The sequence below is a fragment of the Podarcis erhardii genome (assembly GCF_964252035.2).
Source record: "Podarcis erhardii genome assembly, chromosome: 7".
Taxonomy (NCBI): domain Eukaryota; kingdom Metazoa; phylum Chordata; class Lepidosauria; order Squamata; family Lacertidae; genus Podarcis; species Podarcis erhardii.
The window spans coordinates 88,541,306-88,560,518 of NC_138511.1; the positions used below are offsets into that span (position 1 = coordinate 88,541,306).

At 49.5% G+C, this 19,213-nt stretch overlaps 1 protein-coding gene across 1 annotated transcript in view; it reads right to left on the reverse strand.

Annotated features, from left to right (window-relative positions):
* Positions 1 to 2,424: 2,424 nt before the first annotated feature.
* NUMBL (NUMB like endocytic adaptor protein) overlaps positions 2,425 to 19,213 on the reverse strand; it is a 34,649-nt gene continuing 17,860 nt past the window's right edge. The window contains exons 3-9 of the mRNA XM_081869259.1: positions 17,315 to 17,389; positions 13,841 to 13,915; positions 13,435 to 13,575; positions 11,453 to 11,657; positions 9,123 to 9,395; positions 6,300 to 6,470; positions 2,425 to 4,255 (exon numbers count right to left, since the gene is read on the reverse strand). Of these exons, the coding sequence (XP_081725385.1) occupies positions 3,645 to 4,255; positions 6,300 to 6,470; positions 9,123 to 9,395; positions 11,453 to 11,657; positions 13,435 to 13,575; positions 13,841 to 13,915; positions 17,315 to 17,389 (1,551 nt within the window). The 3' untranslated portion in view covers positions 2,425 to 3,644. The remainder of the gene's footprint in view (positions 4,256 to 6,299; positions 6,471 to 9,122; positions 9,396 to 11,452; positions 11,658 to 13,434; positions 13,576 to 13,840; positions 13,916 to 17,314; positions 17,390 to 19,213) is intronic.

A 19,213-nucleotide genomic window follows, 5' to 3' on the forward strand; every position in this document is an offset into this window, starting at 1 on the left:
AGGCTGTTTTATTAGGAATTTTATGTGCGGAGATACCTAAGGAGCAGAAAATACTATTTATTTTATTCAACGACAGCAGCCTGGATACTACTGGCCCAGAGATGGAAAGAAGATAAAGTCCTGACCGGAGACAAATGGTTGATGGACTACACCGAAATAGCAAAAATGATCGGGAAAATCAGAAAGCAGGAAGAGAACAACTTTAAGAAGGAACAGGGAAAATTTACAATGTATTTAAGAGAACACTTGTAAACAACTAAAAACTTTGGCAGGATTTGAGTGACGCTTGTAATGTAGGTAAAAAATTAAGGTAAAAATGGATTGTTTAAGAAAAATAGAGAAAATAAGTGAAGCAGTTGAAAAAAGATTGAAAATGGTAACCATGGAAGAGCGGAGGGGAGTCAAAGGATTCAGGAATTCCTAAATGATGATGTTGATGTTTAAATCTAAAAATTGCAATGTAAAACTGGAAACCCGAGAGGAGGGTGAGAGCAGGAAAACATTGGGCCTTCCTGAGGTCCCCTTCAACTGGGATTCAGAAGCATGGCTGCCCCCAAACATCCTGGCCAGTAGCCACCCCAAGCCCTCCATTAATTTGCCCAATCCTCTTTCAAAGCCACCCTAGTTATTGTGAATCTTGTGGGAGGGAGTTCCCCCGTTTAACTATCGGTTTCGTGAAAAAAATTCTTCCATCTTTCCCAAATCTTCCAGCCTTCAGTTCCATTGCTTGCTCAGGAGTATGGATGCTTTGAGAGAGAGAGGGAAAAAACTTTTCTCTACTTTTCCCATTCCAGGCATATATACTTCTGCCCCATCGCCATACTTGCCTTATCTCCAAAAAGTCCCAAATGCTGCAACATTTCCTCACGGGGAGTCAAGCCGGAACGTTTGCCGTTTTCTGAACTTTCCCCAACTCCTGCAACATCCTTTTTTTTGGCAGAGAAGCGACCAGAAATGCACAGAGGATCCCAAATGCAGGAGACGAGAAACTCATCTGCCCCTTCCGTCGTGGCTTTTAAAAGGCTCTCATGATTTTTTGTGGGAACTGTTGTGATTCATTACCCATTTCATGCTGCAGGATAAAAACAAAAAGCAGGCTGCCCACTGGCAGAGATGTGTTTGTGCAAGTGTGTGTCTGTGTCCAGATGCTCCTCCAAAATGCCCGGAAGCTTTTTGAAAAGTAAAAAATTACAAGCTCACCTAAAAGTTCCTTATTTTGGAAATGCATTAATACTACAAAACGCTCAGACAGCCCCTCTCCTCAAGTTCCTCCTGCTGCTCCCGGGGGGGGGGGGGGAATGACGACGACAAAAAACCTAGACATAAATATTGTTGCTGTTGTTGTTTAGTCGTTTAGTCGTGTCCGACTCTTCATGACCCCCTGGACCAGAGCACGCCAGGCACTCCTGTCTTCCACTGCCTCCCGCAGTTTGGTCAAACACATGCAGGTAGCTTTGACAACACTGTCCCACCATCTCGTCCTCTGTCGTCCCCTTCTCCTTGTGCCCTCCATCTTTCCCAACATTAGGGTCTTCTCCAGGGAGTCTTCTCTTCTCATGAGGTGGCCAAAGTATTGGAGCCTCAGCTTCAGGATCTGTCCTTCCAGTGAGCACTCAGGGCTGATTTCCTTCAGAATGGAGAGGTTTGATCTTCTTGCCATCCATGGGACTCTCAAGAGTCTCCTCCAGCACCATAATTCAAAAGCATCAATTCTTCGGCCATCAGCCTTCTTTATGGTCCAGCTCTCACTTCTATACATCACTACTGGGAAAACCATAGCTTTAACTATACGGACCTTTGTTGGCAAGGTGATATCTCTGCTTTTTATGTCTCTGCTTTTTTTAAAAATGCCACATAAACATACAAGGCTCAAAATTGGGCTATTATATTACTGGCTTTATTTTGTCATTTATTATATAATACAAATATGTGGAATTCTTAGATACAAAACATTTGGAAATAAGATAGAAAATAGAAAGTGGGGGGGAGGGATTTTCTGTGTCCAGGCAGTTTTTTTTGGGGGGGGGCAGGAGAACCAGAGCCCCTTTCCACCCCCAGCCCCACCCCCCTTGTATGTGACCCAGGTGCTCTCTAGGTGGGAGGGGGCAGAGGAAGGAATGGCTACTCAGTTGAGGGGGCATCAAGCGTGATGTGTGCCCCCCCCCGGTGCAAATGGTACCAGGCTCACCAGCTCCATCGCAGCCGGGGCGGGGGCGTTTGCCACAGACCCCAAACGGCAGAAGCGCGGCTGGATTCTTCTTAAACTGAACCTGCAGTCCAACATCTTGTTTTCCTGGGGGGGGGGGGTCAGTCCAGCTCCATTGTACTTCCTCCTCCCCCCCCCATGTCCGGCGCTCCCTGCAGCTGCAGAACCAAAATCCCCCCTTCCTCTCCTAACATTCACTTTTTCTGCAGCACAACCACGTGTTTTTTTTGCTGAACCACGTTTTGAAATTGTTCAGTTCCATTACTGGAATTTGACTTTGAGGCACGGTTAAAAACAAAATAAAAAATTAAGACGGTTCCCTTGCCGAATTCAATATAATTTTACATCCTAGGGGCTTTTATCCTTCCCCCGTTCCAAAAAATAAAATACAGCGGAGATCAAATTATTAAGGGGGGGCGGAAGGAAGGTAGGAAACCCACATGCCCACCCCACCAATTTTATCCACGCTGTTGGTGATCGGGCAGATTTCTAAAACCAGCAGCTTCGAAGTGGGGGTGTCAGTCGCCACACCCCACAGATTCCCTGTAATGCGAGTGCCATTCATAGCTGGGAATGTCGTTTAAAAACAACGGATGTTTCCACCAGACGAAAGTGAGTTAAAACTGTTTGCTTGGGCACGATCCGATCTAAATGTTGTGCAGGTGAGATCGCCCCCCCCCCTGCAATGCACATAAGCCTACTAAGCAGTAAGAGTTCCCCCTCCCCACTCAAGCCACTGGAGGGACTAAAGGGGCCTTGACTCCCACCTGAGCACGGCCCAAAATGGGGCACGACTCTGCCACTCGCACGGTGTCTCAGGCTTCTGCTTCAGGGCATTTGCTACCACCGGACTGCAAGGAGAGAGGTTTCATGTGCTCAGGGAGCTGGGGAACTCCCCGCTGCAGGGATTTGAGCCCTCCAAAGAATGACTCTGTCGCTTGCAAGGTGCTGCCTGAGGAATGGATTATGTAGGGGGGCAAGGGGGGCTCTGCAGAAGGCAGCCGGGTCGGGACAAGCTAGGGAAGAGAGTCTTTGGGCTGCTCAACCAAACAAAGGGGAGTAAAGGAAGCACAAAACGAGGCAGCGCCAGGCCAGCTGGATTCACCGTCGCCCCAAATGCCCAGGGGCAGAAACTCTGGACGTTATGGCAAGAGAAGGGCTCCCCCTGCACCCGCACCTCGGCCCCCTCTTTCGTTTCCTCTGGGGAGGAAGAGAGAAATAAACTGAGCCCCCCAACCAGACAAGGAGGGACACCCCACCAGAAGCAACAAAAAGCTCCCCAAACCCCCGGGCTGTTGGCGGATGCCAGCCTACGGGGGCTGATGGGAAATGGAGTCCGAGAACGTTGACAGCCCGCAGGCGGGACTCTGTGGCGGGGAGGGGGCCGGAAAGGAGAGCAGGGCGGCCCCCGGCAGTCCAAGTTGCGGAAACGTGGCGGTCACAGCTCGATCTCGAAGGTTTTCTGCTGGTCGCCGGAGAAGGGGTTGGGGGTGGCGGAAGGAGCCCGGGACTCCAGCGCCGCCCACTGTGCTTCAAAGGGGTCTGTGGGGGGGTCCTGGCGGGGGGCGGAGGGCGCCGGCAGGCTCTGCTCGGGGGGCCAGGAGCCGCCGTTGGGCCTGGGCCTGGCCGGGCCCAGCAGGTTCTGTGGGAAGGGGCTGGCCTTGGCCCCCAAGTTTGCGGTGGGCACCTGCGTGGCAGAGCAGAAGGCATTGGCCACCATCTGGGAGGGGGTGATGCCCACCACGGGCAAGCTGGGCGCGGCGGCAGCAGCAGCGTAGGGCATCCCCGGGGCGTATTGCATGCCCATGGGGAGGAAAGCCGGCGGCATTTGAGGAGGGGGCGGCACAAACATGCCCAGGGGTGGGGGGCCCACGTCGTAGCTCAGGGGGAAGGCGGGCAGCGCCATGGGCACCTGCTGCTGCTGCTGCTGCTGTTGTTGTTGGGCCTTCGCGGCCTTGGCCACTTCCTGCAGCCAGCGCTCAGCTTCTGAGGGCGTCCGCTTGTGGCCCGGCTGGAACGGGGGGGTGACGGGGGCTCCGGCCGAGGGACCTGCAGAGGGCAAGAGGGAGAAGAGAAAAACAGCTCAGTCCAGGAGGACGGGAGAGGAGGAGTCGTAGGGCTGGGGGTGCGCCTAGGGGTCATCTAGCCCAACCCGCTGCCAGGCAAGGTCTTGACCTTTAAAGCCCTTCACGGTCTAGGACCCTCGTACCTACATTAAAACATTAAAAACATTAAAATGCAGCCTCATCACAGGAGGAGAAAGGAAAAAAGAAAGAGGGGAAAGGAATCAAATTGGCTCCAAGCCAAAGGCCAGGTGGAACAACTCTGTCTTACAGGCTCTGCGGAAAGAAATCAGATCCCACAGAACCCTGGTCTCATGAGACAGAGCCTTCCATCAGGCCGGGGCCAGTGTTGAAAAGGCCCTGCCTCTGGTTGAAGCCAATCTAACTTCTTTAGGGCCCGGGACCACTAGGGTGTTGCTATTTATGCACCTTAAGGTCCTCCATGGGGCATACCGGGAGAGGCGGTCTCGTAGGTACGAGGGTCCTGGGCCATGAAAGGCTTTAAAGGTCAAAACCAGCACCTTAAACCTGACCATGTACTCCACTGGGAGCCAGTGCAGCTTGAAAAGCACTGGGTGAATATGCTCCCATGGCAGGGACCCCGTGAGGAGCCTCGCTGCAGCATTCTGCACTCGCTGGAGTTTCTGGGTCAGCCCCGCGTAGAGCGAATTACAGTAGTCAATCTGTATGGGTCTGGGCCAGGCATAGGTAAACTCCGGCCCTCTAGATGTTTGGGACTATAATTCCCATCATCCCTGACCACTGGTCCTGTTACCTAGGGATGATGGGAATTGTAGTCCCAAACACCTGGAAGGCCGGAGTTTGCCTATGCCTGGGTCTGGGCAATGTTACATCCCGAAAGGAGTCAGTTTTTATGCATCCGTGCTGCAAACTATTAATATCTGCAATACTTTCTTGCAACTTGAAGCCAGAGGATAGCATCCTTCTCTTCCCCAAAGTGGGAGAAAACAAGTTTGTTCCTTCTTCCATTTGACAGCCCTTGAGATATTTGAAGATGGCTTTCATATCTTCTCTTTTCCAGGCTAAAGATACTCAGCTCCTTCAACCGTTCCTCATCAGGCTTAGTTTCCAGGCCCTTGATCATCTTGGTTGCCCTCCTCTGCACACCTTCCAGCTTCTCAATATCCTTAAATTGTGGTGCCCAGAAATGGACACAGTATTCCAGGTATGGCCTGAACCAAGGCAGAAGAGTGGGACTATGGACTTCCCTCGATCAGGACACTCGACTTCTGCGGATGCAGCCTGGAATAGCATTCGCCTTTTTTGCAGCTGCATCTCGCGGTTGGCTTGTGGTCTATATTAAAACCCCTAAGATCCTTTCGCCCTGCGCTGCTAGTCAAGCCAGGTTTTGCACCTCCCAGTCGTTCTACCAGGACACTGAGGTCCAGCTCCGAGGGCCTTCTGGCGTTTCCCTCCCTGCGAGAAGCCAAGTTACAGGGAACCAGGCAGAGGGCCTTCTCAGTGGTGGCACCCATCCTGTGGAACGCCCTCCCACCAGATGTCAAAGAGAAAAACAACTACCAGACCTTTAGAAGACATTTGAAGGCAGCCCTGTTCAGGGAAGCTTTTAATGTTTGATGTATTACGGTACAGTGGTACCTCGGGATACGAACGGGATCCGTTCTGGAGCCCCATTTGAATCCCAAACGGAACACAAGACGCGATGGCGTGTCTGCGCGTGTCGCGTTTCACCACTACCGTGCATGTGCGTGACGTCATTTTGAGCGTCTGCACATGCAGCAAAACCCAGAAGTAACGCGCTCCGTTACTTCCGGGTTGCCACGGAGCGCAACTCGAACACGCTCAACCCGAAGCACATTCAACTCGAGGTATGTCTGTATTTTAATATTTTGTTGGAAGCCGCCCAGAGTGGCTGGGGAAGCCCAGCCAGATGGGCGGGGTATAAATATTTATTATTATTATTATTATTATTATTATTATTATTATTATTATCATCATCATCATCTGTGGGGCATAGGCCTTTCTGGGGAGGGGCGGTGGCAACATACCTGTGCTGCCCCCTTCCATGGGCATTGCAGCTGCCGTGGGTCCAGGGGTGCCGTTAAGTGGGGTGCCATTGGGGGCGTCCCCGGCCGGCTGGGTGAGCGAGGAGTCGATCTGGCTGCAGAGGGCAGTGATGCTGTCGGAGTCGCCGTTGGGAGTCGAGTCGAGCTCAATGACTGGCGGGAGGGAGGGGAGGATTTCAGAAGGGCCTGCCCCCCCCAATCAGCTTGCGCCCCACATTTTCCAACTAACATCCCCATCAAGAGGCCCCCTAACAATACAGACAACCCCTAGACCTCAGTCTCCCCACGAGCCTTACCTAGATGTTAGATGCATGTTTTAAGTCTTAACTTTTTGTATGTTTTTAATTACGGCTGTCAGAAAAAAAAATTCAAATTGATAATTGTATAGCTTTTTCTAAACCGTGCTAGGGTTGTTTTTCTACCATCAAGCCGTGCATACCTTATACGCAATAAAAAAAGGAAATTCATACCCGCTTTTTTTTTTTGGCAAGACAGCTTACAGGATAGAAAGACAGAAAAAGCTAAAAACATAGATCACCATTAAAAAGTAATTGAAAACTAACAGAATTAAAACAATATAAATTTTAAATATCTGTTAAAAATGCAGCTTATGAGAGCGATAAAAACATCTCAGCACCCTTTGCTTAAAAAAAAGGCAGTTCCTAAATCCCTGTCGGAATAAAAAGGACTTCATCTGTCAGCAGAAAGACAGCGAGAATAAATGAGAAATGCTGCTAAGTATTTTATTTTATTTTTTGCTGTTGCATTAATTAATGGAGATGTATTGTCAAAATATGGGACGCGGGTGGTGCTGTGGTCTAAACCACTGAGCCTAGGACTTGCCGATCAGAAGGTCAGCGGTTCGAATCCTCATGACGGGGTGAGCTCCCGTTGCTCGGTCCCTGCTCCTGCCAACCTAGCAGTTCAAAAGCACGTCAGAGTGCAAGTAGATAAATAGGTACCGCTCCGGCGGGAAGGTAAACGGCATTTCCATGTGCTGCTCTGGTTCGCCAGAAGCAGCTTAGTCATGCTGGCCACATGACCCGGAAGCTGTACGCCGGCTCCCTCGGCCAATAAAGCGAGATGAGCGCCGCAACCCCAGAGTTGGCCACGACTGGACCTAATGGTCAGGGGTCCTAATGTCAAAAGAATTGGTCTTATGCATAGTAGGCAAACTAAGGCCCGGGGGCCAAATGCGGCCCAGTCACCTTCTCAGTCCGGCCCAGGGGCGGTCTGGGATCAGCATGTTTTTACATGAGTAGAATGTGTCCTTTTATTTAAAACGCATCTCTGGGTTATTTGTGGGGCATAGGAATTCGTTCATTATTATTATTTTCAAAATATAGTCTGGTCCACCACAAGGTCTGAGGGACAGTGGACCGGCCCCCTGCTGAAAATGTTTGCTGACCCCTGGTCTTATGTGTGACACAGGCAGCTCAAATAGTCATTGCAGCTCTATGGAAAACGCTGGACATTTAGGGCCACTTGCTCTGGAACAGAGAAAATTACGCATTCTTTGAGATTTTGACAGGCACTAGAACCTCAAGGTGCTTTTTATATTATTTGCATTTCCCTTATTATACACATAGAAAGGAAGCACCATTTTCAAGCCAATCCTTCTCAAAAGCCTGGCAAACTGGGAACTAGACTGAGTGACCCCATAGCACCGATATTCTTCATCGGAAGACATTTATTCGTGCTTTTGTCTTTCACGAACTGGACTATTATTTTAACCTCTGAGCATCCGTACTCAGTTTACGTGCCTATTTTATAGTTTGGTTTTCCCCCATCTTTTAATTTTATCTCTCTTTTTTATACAAAAATAATAATAATTATGTTTATCTGTCGTGAATCTTGCAAGTAATCTACCCCGAATCACAAAGGGGTACGGCTAAGTTTCACCTGTCGTTATAAGGGTTCCCTCTTGCTTTATATACGGTGTGAAATGAAAAAGAAAAGATTTCCAAGAATGAAACAAAAAGACTTAAACGGCCTCGGCCCTGGATACCTGAAGGAGCGTCTCCACCCCCATCATTCTACCCTGACACTGAGGTCCAGAGCCGAGGGCCTTCTGGTGGTTTCCTCCCTGCGAGAAGCAAAGCTACAGGGAACCAGGCAGAGGGCCTTCTCGGTAGTGGCGCCCGTCCTGTGGAACACCCTCCCATCAGATGTCAAAGAGATAAACAACTACCTGACATTTAGAAGACATCTGAAGGCAGCCCTGCTCAGGGAAGTTTTTAATGTGTGACATTTTAATGTATTTTTAATCTTCGTTGGAAGCCACCCAGAGTGGCTGGGGAAATCGAGCCAGATGGGTGGGGTACAAATAATACATTTATTATTATTATTATTATTATTATTATTATTATTATTATTATTATTATTATTATTACAGTGGTACCTCGGGTTACATACGCTTCAGGTTACAAACTCCGCTAACCCAGAAATAGTACCTCGGGTTAAGAACTTTGCTTCAGGATGAGAACAGAAATTGTGCTCCGGTGGCAGCAGGAGGCCCCATGAGCTAAAGTGGTGCTTCAGGTTAAGAACAGTTTCAGGATAAGAACGGTCTTCCAGAACGAATTAAGCACATAACCCGAGGTACCACTGTATTATTAATTATTATGATTATAATAACAAATGTTTTATACTCGCCCCGGCATGGTTTATCCCACCAGCATAATCAGAAGGTAGACTGCCATGGCATGTGGAAGCTCCATTTAGGAAGCACATTTGAAAACCTCTATGGAATGACACCCATGCACCCAAAGCTTCACCTCCCTCTGCCCCCCCCCCATTCCTCACCTGCGTCCCCCCTGCGCTGCAAGGTGGAGGGCAGCTCGTTTAGCCGCAAGGAGAGTTGCCTCTTGAATGGAGAGTTCTTCTGGCTGAGGGTGGGGAAGCCCCGGAAGGAGCCCTGGCGCACCAGCTGCTCCAGGGGCGCATGGCGGCGTGGGATGGCATGGGCGCCCCCCACCTCGGCCTTCTCCTCCGGCGACGTGGCCCCCTGCGGAGGGGAGGCGCTGCCTGGCTGGGCGGGAGCTGGGGAGGGGGGCGCAGGCACCGTCGCCGCTTCGGCTGAAGGGGGAGAAAGCAAAGATTTAGAGGAATCCCTGAACCCAGGACCTCGCGCTTCTCTTGCAAACGAGTCTTGGCACCGCTTTCCCTGGTTGCCACCGCCTTCCCCTGCCCCTCTGAAGTGCCCAGATTCTGGGGTCTTGGGGAAGGGGTCGCCTTTATACGATTTATGTATGGAAAGGAGAAAGCAGACAGTTTTTTATTCTCCTCTTTGTAGGGGTGCAAATATCCAGAGTGTGGGGGTCAGGAATTATGAAACACGGAGCAAGCCATTGTGTCCACGATGAAAGCATCGCGTTGACTGGGCTTGCTTCGTTGACAATAATTTCTGATCGAATCCCACAAGCCTCTGCACCTCTGCCATTTGCTTTCTCTACGCCTGACAGGCATGTACAGTGGTGCCTCGCAAGACGAAATTAATCCGTTCCGTGAGGCTCTTCGTATAGCGGTTTTTTCGTCTTGCGAAGCAAGCCCACTGACAGCTTAGCGGATTAGCGCTATTAGCGGTTTAGCGGCTTTTAGCGATCAGCTGTTAAGCGGCTTATCAGCGGATCAGCTGATAAGCGGCTTAGCGGCTTAGGAAAAGGGGGGGAAAGGGGGGAAAAACCCGCAGGAACTCGCAAGACATTTCGTCTTGCGAAGCAAGCCCATAGGGAAATTCGTTTTGCAAAGCGCCTCCAAAACGGAAAACCCTTTCGTCTAGCGGGTTTTCCGTCTTGCGAGGCATTCGTCTTGCGGGGCACCACTGTATAAGCATTCAAAAAACACAGGCCAGTTGCTTCACCAGGCATCCTGGGTCATAAAGATAGAAGGTCGCTTTGATGTAGTTTAACCTTTAGATAGATATTAAGGGCCAGGAAGAGAGTTCACAAGATGGCAAATACTGCCATCCTTCTTCTCCCGTTTACTGCTGTTTATGACTTTTTTTATTTACTTTGAACTACTATGCATGCAGGTGGCGCTGTGGGTTAAACCACAGAGCCTAGGGCTTGCCGATCGGAAGGTCGGCGGTTCGAATCCCCGCGACGGGGTGAGCTCCTGTTGCTCGGTCCCTGCTCCTGCCAACCTAGCAGTTCGAAAGCATGTCAAAGTGCAAGTAGATCAATAGGTACTGCTCCGGCGGGAAGGTAAACAGCATTTCTGTGAACTGCTCTGGTTTGCCAGAAGCGGCTTAGTCCTGCTGACCACATGACCCAGAAGCTGTACGCCGGCTCCCTCGGCCAATAAAGCGAGATGAGCGCCACAACCCCAGAGTCGGTCACGACTGGACCTAATGGTCAGGGGTCTCTTTACGTTTTTACTATGCATGCTCAAATTAGCTCTTTGTAGTTTTAACTTTAACTTTGTCCCCATGTGGGGGTTTTCGAAATGCTCAGAGGAAATCTGATTGGTTCTTACGAACACTGTGTAAAAAGTTCTTTTGTGAATAAAACGACCTGGGCCGAGGGGTGGACAGGAATTATTATTATACGCACTCCTCCCAGAGTCTTGCTGGTCAAGTCTCATGTGTAGTTTATTAATCAGAGTCCAATCCTTCCTTGCTTTGGGAACGCTACATCTACTAAGACTGGAACTTGTGCTATGAGCCTGTAGGTTGGGCAGATAAAAGAGAAGGCTTTTTCGCCCAGAGTTAAACTGCGGAACTCCCTCCCACAGGAATGGCTTTGAAAGAGGATTGGACAAAGTCAGGGAGGAGGAGAGGCCTATCGAAGGCTCTGACTTGCTTCTGCAGTTGGAGGCAGCAAATGCTTCTGAATGCCAATTGCTGGAAACCAAAAGAGGGGAGAAGGCTCGGGTTCGAATCCTGCCTGCACGGTTTCTCATAATGGGCATTTGGTTGGGCACTGTGGGAGCAGGAGGCTGGATTCGATGGGACATGGGCCTGATCCAGCAAACCAAGCTCTTCTGATACTCTTATGGAACCTCCAGCTGGAGAGGCAGTCTATTTCGATTCCTCGGTTCTTTGGGGTATTTGGCCAGTGTGAGAAAATGATGCTGGACCAGATGGTCCTGATCCTGGTCGCCTGCTCTTAGCACCCAAAGGCCGGGGGTTTTACCTTTCTTCCTGTCCTGCGGGGGCCTGGCTCCCGAGGGTCGGCTGGCCGAGGCAGGGGGTCCTGGCAGGCGGAAGGAGCCCTCACGGGCGAAGCTGGTGCGGGTGGCGTCGAAGGAGGCCGTGACGCCACACTCCTTCTCCCGCTTCTGCTTGCGCTCCAGGCAAGCGGCAAAGGCACATCCCACGGCGTGGCTCAAGCGCTCTCCCTGCGAGGGGAAGAGGCGGACGAGGCTATCAAGAACAGCCCAGAAGGAAGGCCAGGGGGCAAGGGCGGCCCTCACACTGGCTGAGGAGGAAGACGGGCCCCTGCGCTCTGCGCACCACGCCAAATGCCGGTCGGTGGATAACCTGCGGAACTCCCTGCCACAAGGTGCAGCAGCAGCCGCTCACTTAGACGGCTTTGAGAAAGGGCTAGGCAGATTTATGGGACGTTTGCTGAAGAACACTTGTCCCCCTCCTTACAACAACCCTGTGAGGTAGGTTGGGGTGAGAGAGGTGGCGACTCTCTGCATCAAAGGCTTTAAACCTGATCCTTTCCACCCAATGACAAGAGGGGTCTCACAGGGGACAGGGGACCCCATGGCATCCGCACAGCTCTAGGGTTGCCCTTGGAGGGCCAGCAGGTACTTTGGGGTGCCAAGGGGGGGGGGCAAAGTGATTTTTGAGGCTTCACCCTTTGCAGGAGGACATCCAGAACAGCATCTATGGTTCTGGCGGTGCCAGTCGGGAGGAGAGTGGCAGCGGTAGTGCAGTGGTTAGAGTGCCGGACTGGGACCAGGGTTCGAATCCCCGCACCCAACCATGAAGCTCAGGGAGTGACCTTGGGGGCCGGTCCCTGCCTATTGGGCTGACCTTCCTCACAGGGTTGTTGTGGGGATTAAATGAGGAAGGGAGAGAACCATGTACGTTGTTGTTATTATTATTATTATTATTATTATTATTTGTAAATAATAATAATTATAGGTAGCCGTGTTGGTCTGCCATAGTCAAAACAAAAAATTCCTTCCAGTAGCACCTTAAAGACCAACTAAGTTAGTTCTAGATATGAGCTTTCGTGTGCATGCACACTTCTTCAGATACACTGCTACTGGAAGGAATTTATTATTATTATTATTATTATTATTATTATTATTATTATTATTATTGCTGCTGCTGCTGCTGCTGCTGCTGCTGCAGGGAGCTGCATTAGAACCCTTGGCGTTCCTTCCAACTCTCCAATTCTATGATTCCGTGATTATTATTGTTGTAATCATTTATTAAGTTTATATTCCGCCCTTCACCCGACGACCACAACCTAAAAATGCAAAGTGAGAACACAAAATGCATAATAAAGCGAGGACAAAGGCAAACCACACTGTGAGCCCCATGGAGGAAAAGGTGCGGTAACAATGCAAAAAAAATCAGAAACCGTTAAGAGCATAGCTGTCAACTTACAGATTTGAAAATAAGAGACCAGAAGCCAAAATAAGGGATTTTTCCAACCACAGGTATGTTCGACTTCTGAACCCCTCCGACCCAAGGGCAGAAAGCCCAGCCAGCAGCCAAACGAAGCCTCAAGCGGTGGTTCCCACAGCGCAGCAACCCGGCAAAGGGGATGCAGCAAGGAAAACCACCCTCACCTCTCCGCTGGGAAGCGCTGAGCAAAGGCGAGTCCCCAGGCAAAGCGACCGATTTGATCGGCACAAGGCATGCAAGCTCCACCCCCAGTCGTTCTCAGACTCCTTATTGGGTGAGCAACGCAGCCAAGCAACACAGTTGGAGCCTCCCTCCTCCCTGGCCGGCAGGGAGGGAGGGAGGGAGGGAGAGGAGCTGCTTCCTTGGAAACCCGGGAAATTTAAGGGACATCATCAATAAGGGACAGCAGCAGGACACGGCGCTGGGATAAGGGACTGTCCCGCCAAATAAGGGACAGTTGACAGCTATGGTTAAGAGCACCATATGCACAGGTCTGCAAAGTCCGTGTGCCCCCCTGGCGCCACCCACCGAATCCTTCAGCGCCAGGAAGCAGTGGCAGATCCAGCGCCGCGTGGTTCCGTCCCGGCAGATGTAGGAAAAGGCCTTGTCGAAGTTGCGGTCTGGGGCGCAGAAGGAGACCTTCTCGATCGTCTGGTCCACAATCAGATCCTGGGGGGAGGGGAAAGGCAAAGGGCAGGTGTGACACTGCGGAAGGGAGAGCTTGCATCGTGCGAGCGGAAGCGGCTCTCTGCGCACGCCCAGAGGCTGCTGTTCCCCAAGGCTAAAGCTCCTCCATGTCGCCGCTTTGACGCTGGAGCACAAGGAGCCCTCAGGCCAGCGGAAGGCAGCTCCGCCACGGCTCTCCCAGGAAGCCACTCGAACCCAGAATCTTCCGTACCCAGAGCAGGCGCTCTGAGCTGCAGCAACTTCGTACCTTGGTTTTGTCGTCCACAACTCTCAAGCCATCCGCCGAGACCCAAAGCACGGACTTCACCGATTTGCGGCCGCTCTATTGGGAGGGGGGCAATGAGAGGGAGGGCAGCAAAGTTAACAGAATTCCACCTCGCCAGCCTTGCTACAGCCCCATAGGCTCTCTGGTTTTCTTTCAGGGACAAGGGAGGACAGAATGAATTTCTTTGCTTCTGCCCTCCTGGATTTTGGAGATGGCACTGGTTGTTGCAACCAGGCCGCTGCGCCCAAGCGGGGATCACAGTCTCCCCCCACCCACAAAGTTGTTCTGGACCGACAATTCTCAGCAGCCTCAGCCAGCGAGGCAGAAGGTCAGGGCCAAAGGGAGGAGTGGTTGGCAACATCTGGAGGGCATCAGATGTTGGGGAACGGGCAATGCACATCAACATGTCTGTCCTTCTGATCCCAGGGCGGCAAACAGCTCCTTCCCCCCGGCTGAGCACACATTCAAGGGCAAAACTAGTTTGTGCCTCATAGAATGTGTGAAAAGGCCTTTTGGGTATACATTGGTACCTTGGTTCTCAAATGCCTTGGTTCTCAAACTCTGAAAACCCAGTAAATATTCTGGTTTTCAAACATTTTGCAGAAGCCGAACATCCGATGCTGTTGGCTATTGTTTCTGAGGCACCTGCACCAATCAGAACCTGTGCTTCGGTTTCTGGACATTTCAGAAGTCAAATGGACTTCCAGAACTGATGAAGTTTGGGGCTTTTGTTTTTGTTATTTATTTTGTGTTTTTGTTTTTGAAGCTTTTTTGAATTTGTTTTTGTGACTGTGTGGAACCCAGTTCAGTTCCTGATTGATTGATTGATTGATTGATTGTGTGACTGCGGAAATCAGTGCAGGTAAGAAAAAAAATAAATTTTAATTTTTATCATCTACAATACGGTCTTATTTATTTTATAATACAGTACATTGTTTATTGCTTTCATTTGATGGATCAATGGTCTCGTTAGAATGTTAAATTGTTGTTTTAGGGGTTGTTTTTAAAAGTCTGGAATGGATTAATCCCTTTTGCATTACTTTCTATGGGAAAGCGCGCCTTGGTTTTGGAACGCTTTGGTTTTGGAACGGACTTCCGAAATGGATTAAGTTTGGGAATCAAGGGTACCTCGGGTTAAGTACTTAATTCGTTCCAGAGGTCCGTACTTAACCTGAAATTGTTCTTAACCTGAAGCACCACTTTAGCTAATGGGGCCTCCTGCTGCTGCCGCGCCGCTGGAGCACGATTTCTGTTTTCATCCTGAAGCAAAGTTCTTAAGCTGAAGCACTATTTCTGGGTTAGCGGAGTCTGTAACCTGAAGCGTATGTAACCCAAGGTACCACTGTACATTTATGGGGGGAGTCAGAGAGGGAGAGGAAAAGGGTTTGAAACAGAATGGAGACATAAAAACACAAAGCATTGGGTTTAAAAAGAAGTCGCTTGGCTTGACTCTGCTTAGCAGGCATCTTCCAATTTAAAAATTGCTCAGCTTTTAAAAATTAAAATACAGTAAAATGCTTATTAATGGGGCGCAGGTGGCGCCATGGTCTAAACCACCGAGCCTAGGGCTTGCCGATCGGAAGGTCGGCAATTCGAATCCGCGTGACGGGGTGAGCTCCCGTTGCTCAGTCCCTGCTCCTGCCCACCTAGCAGTTCGAAAGCACACCTGTGCAAGTAGATAAATAGGTACCGCTCCGGCGGGAAGGTAAACGGTGTTTCCGTGCGATGCTCTGGTTTCACCAGAAGCGGCTGGTCATGCTGTCCACATGACCTGGAAAAACTGTCTGCGGACAAATGCCGGCTCCCTTGGCCAGTAAAGCGAGATGAGCGCCGCAACCCCAGAGTCGTTTGCGACTGGACTTAACTGTCAGGGGTCCTTTATCTTTACCTTTTTAAAATGTTTGTTGCTTTGTTGTTACTTTTTAAAAGCTGCAGGGGGCAGCAGAGGCCTTGCACCACCATCACTCTCAGGCTGCCTCCATAACCCCCAACCTCTCTCTCCCTTCCTCAAGAATACTATGGATTTCGTCCTGTAGGATTTTATCAATTTACTTTTTCTCAAAGGATCTCAAGGCAGCAAACATGGTCCTTCTCGTCCTCACCTAATTCCCACAATCGCGCAAGGTAGGTTAGTCTGAGAGGCAAGGACTGGGCTCCCAAGGTGAGCTTCTGAGTGGGGAATTCGAACCCTGGTCTCCCAGGTCCTTGTCCGACACTAACCACTACGCATCGCTGCCTCTACATTTTGGAAGATTTAACTAGCACAAATGGTTAAAGCTCATTTGCTCAACTCACTGGTTTCTTCAGCTCTGTATTAATCATTTCGATGAATGATTTTTGAGGTTTTCTGAATGACTAAGACTGTATTGAAATGCAAAAGTCATTTCAATGAATTGGTTGCTGTTTTCTGCATTTATATGTTATTGTGTTTGATGGCACAGTGATTGCAACGTTGGCTGTTTTTTCAATGCTTTTGTGATCGTTGGGAGCCACACTGAGCGCAACATTTGTTGCTGGAAAGGTAGGCTAGAAATATAAAATCAGAGCAAAATTCAACCTTCTAATTCATGAGGGCATAGAAGTCTCCCCATCCCTGCCCAACTCTCCGTCCAAAATGACAAGGAGGGCAAACTCTGCTTTCTAGTTAAAGGTAAAGGTAAAGGGACCCCTGACCATTAGGTCCAGTCGTGGCAGACTCTGGGGTTGCGGCGCTCATCTCGCTTTCTTGGCCGAGGGAGCCGGCGTACAGCTTCCGGGTCACGTGGCCAGCATGACTAAGCCGCTTCTGGCAAACCAGATCAGTGCACGGAAACGCGGTTTACCTTCCCGCCGGAGCGGTATCTATTTATCTACTCGCACTTGATGTGCTTTCGAACTGCTAGGTTGGCAGGAGCAGGGACCGAGCAACGGGAGCTCACCCCGTCGCGAAGATTCGAACCGCCGACCTTCTGATCGGCAAGTCCTAGGCTCTGTGGTTTAACCTGCGTCCCGCTTTCTAGTTAGAAGCCTTCAAATCGCAAAAATTAAAAACATGCACCAAGCTAATTTTTAATGATTCTCCCTGTCTCCCTGGTTTTTTTTATTTCCCTTTTGACCATCTGCTTTATGACGCTGAGTCATTTGGCAACGCTGTTAGGTAACTGCACAGATCTGCTGTCACCCTTTCAGCGCAAATGGTCCAGGCCCTGTTTCCCAGGCCAGCAACCCCCCACCCACCCACCCCCACGAAACACACATAAGCCATTCCCCACATTGCAGGGGGTTGGACTAGAGGACCTTTGGAGGTCCCAACTCCACGATTCCGCATCCCAGGGCAGAGAGGCCCTACTGAAGCAGCCAGTGCCTTGCTCCACACACAAGTTGCCCTCTAACCTCTTCTCTGCCCCCCCCAATGCGTTTCCTGGAGAGAAACCAGACCCTGCCCCACACCCCCTGCGAGACCCCCCAGCAACTCACCGCTTTCAGCTTCTTCACGGCTTCTTCGCAAACGTGCATTCCCCGAGACTCCGAGACTTCAGCATGACCCAGGTACTACGGGGACAAGGACAGGGGTCAAGGTAAAAAGCCCTTTAAACTTGGGAACCGTTTGATGTTTAAATTTGGATATAAGGATTTGCTGAATTAACAATTTAAATTGGAATACAAGAAGGGGAGGTGAGAGGAGGTCTGAGTTAATGGAAGTTAATGGAAATAAGTAATGGAAATGGTATTTGTTTTAATCGTTTTTTAATTTTGTATTTTTGTTATTTTTTGTCTTTTTTCTTTTTGTTTTTGTATTAATTTCGGAAAACCTAATAAATATTCTTTAAAAAATAAAAATAAACTTGGGAACAGTTCGCCCGCGAAATCGCCTCCCCCCACATGCGACCCCCCTCAGATCGGCAGAGCTGGCCCTGTTGCAGGGGTCATGGAAACCTGCTCCATGTTTCTCAGAAATCCATCTTTTCGTCTGATGGAACCTATACTTTGGAACTCCCTGCCACTTGATAGCAAGCTGCCTAGAGCAGCTGGGGCAACCCAGTCAGATGAGCGGGGTGCTAACAAACAAACAAACAAACAAACAAACAAACAAACAAAATAATAATAATAATAATAATAATAATAATAATAGCAGTGGTGCCTTTACTGTACTCCTTTCAGCACCTGCTTAAACCCATTTTAAGCTTCAACTTGCTTTTAGTCTAAGGGCATTTAAAACTTTTCAAAAGTCTTAAATTCTTATTCATCCTTCTTACTGATAATTCTATCGCTTTATCCTTCTCTTTTCTTTTCGCAAACTGCTCCATTTTTTCAAAACAATCAAGCAGTGTAAAAATTTATGAAATAAATAACGAAGCCAGGCTTCTGCCTCCTGCTCCGAACCCCCCCCTCTAGTCAAAAGACGGACATGAACATCACCCCCCACCCCAAATAATATCCATGATGGATGTTTGGATAACGGAGCTCCCACCTGCTTTGAAAACCAAGCCCTGGCAATTCCCAGTGGAGGAACAGACACTCTGCACATGTTCAGAGGCATACTTCTTTATATTCTCCTCCCCAAACACACACACACATGTTCCTAGAGCAGAGTCCAGACAGCTGGACTCACCTCCCTGCCCATCACTCAGGGTCGCCACTGATATTCCCATTTCACAGACAGGAAAGGCGCTGGGTATGGCAGAGAGCCTGGGCAGCTGCTCTCGGGAAATCCTGGGCAAAGCGATGAAAGATCCCCAAAGGACCTGAAACCATTCCAGGACCAGGAAAGTTTGGCCACAGAAGTTCATGCATGGGTTTCTTCAAGACTGGACTGCCACAGCTCTCTGTGGGGCTTCCCTTGAGCCTGATCTGGAAGCTGCAGGCAGAATGCTGCAGCACGATTGCTGACGGGAGCAAGTCCCTGTCACCAACATCAAACCATTGCTACCCAGAGATCCACGCTGGTTGCCGATTTGCCACAGGGCCAAATTCAAAGGTTAACTATTAGTACTTGATCCTGAGTGTGGCAGCGCAGCCTGTGGAACTCCCTGCCTCTTGATATACCATACAACAAACAACCATACCAAAAACAAAACCTGGAGTACCAGGAGGAATGGAAGAAATTTAAGAATGGAAGAAATTTAAGAAAGACTATTTAACCAATTATGCTAAGATAATCTATACAGAAATATTTCCGAGCACCAGACTGCCCCAGGATTTAAATATGTGATGTTATAGAATAGCATGTCTAAAATGAAAATGAAAAGAAAGATGTTAATTGCCTAAGTAAATTTTATAGGAAAATAGTTTTGGAAAACTGTTACAATGATATACATTGAAACTCAGTCGAGGAAGTTATCCAACAATGTAAACAAAAGTGGAATCATTACATAT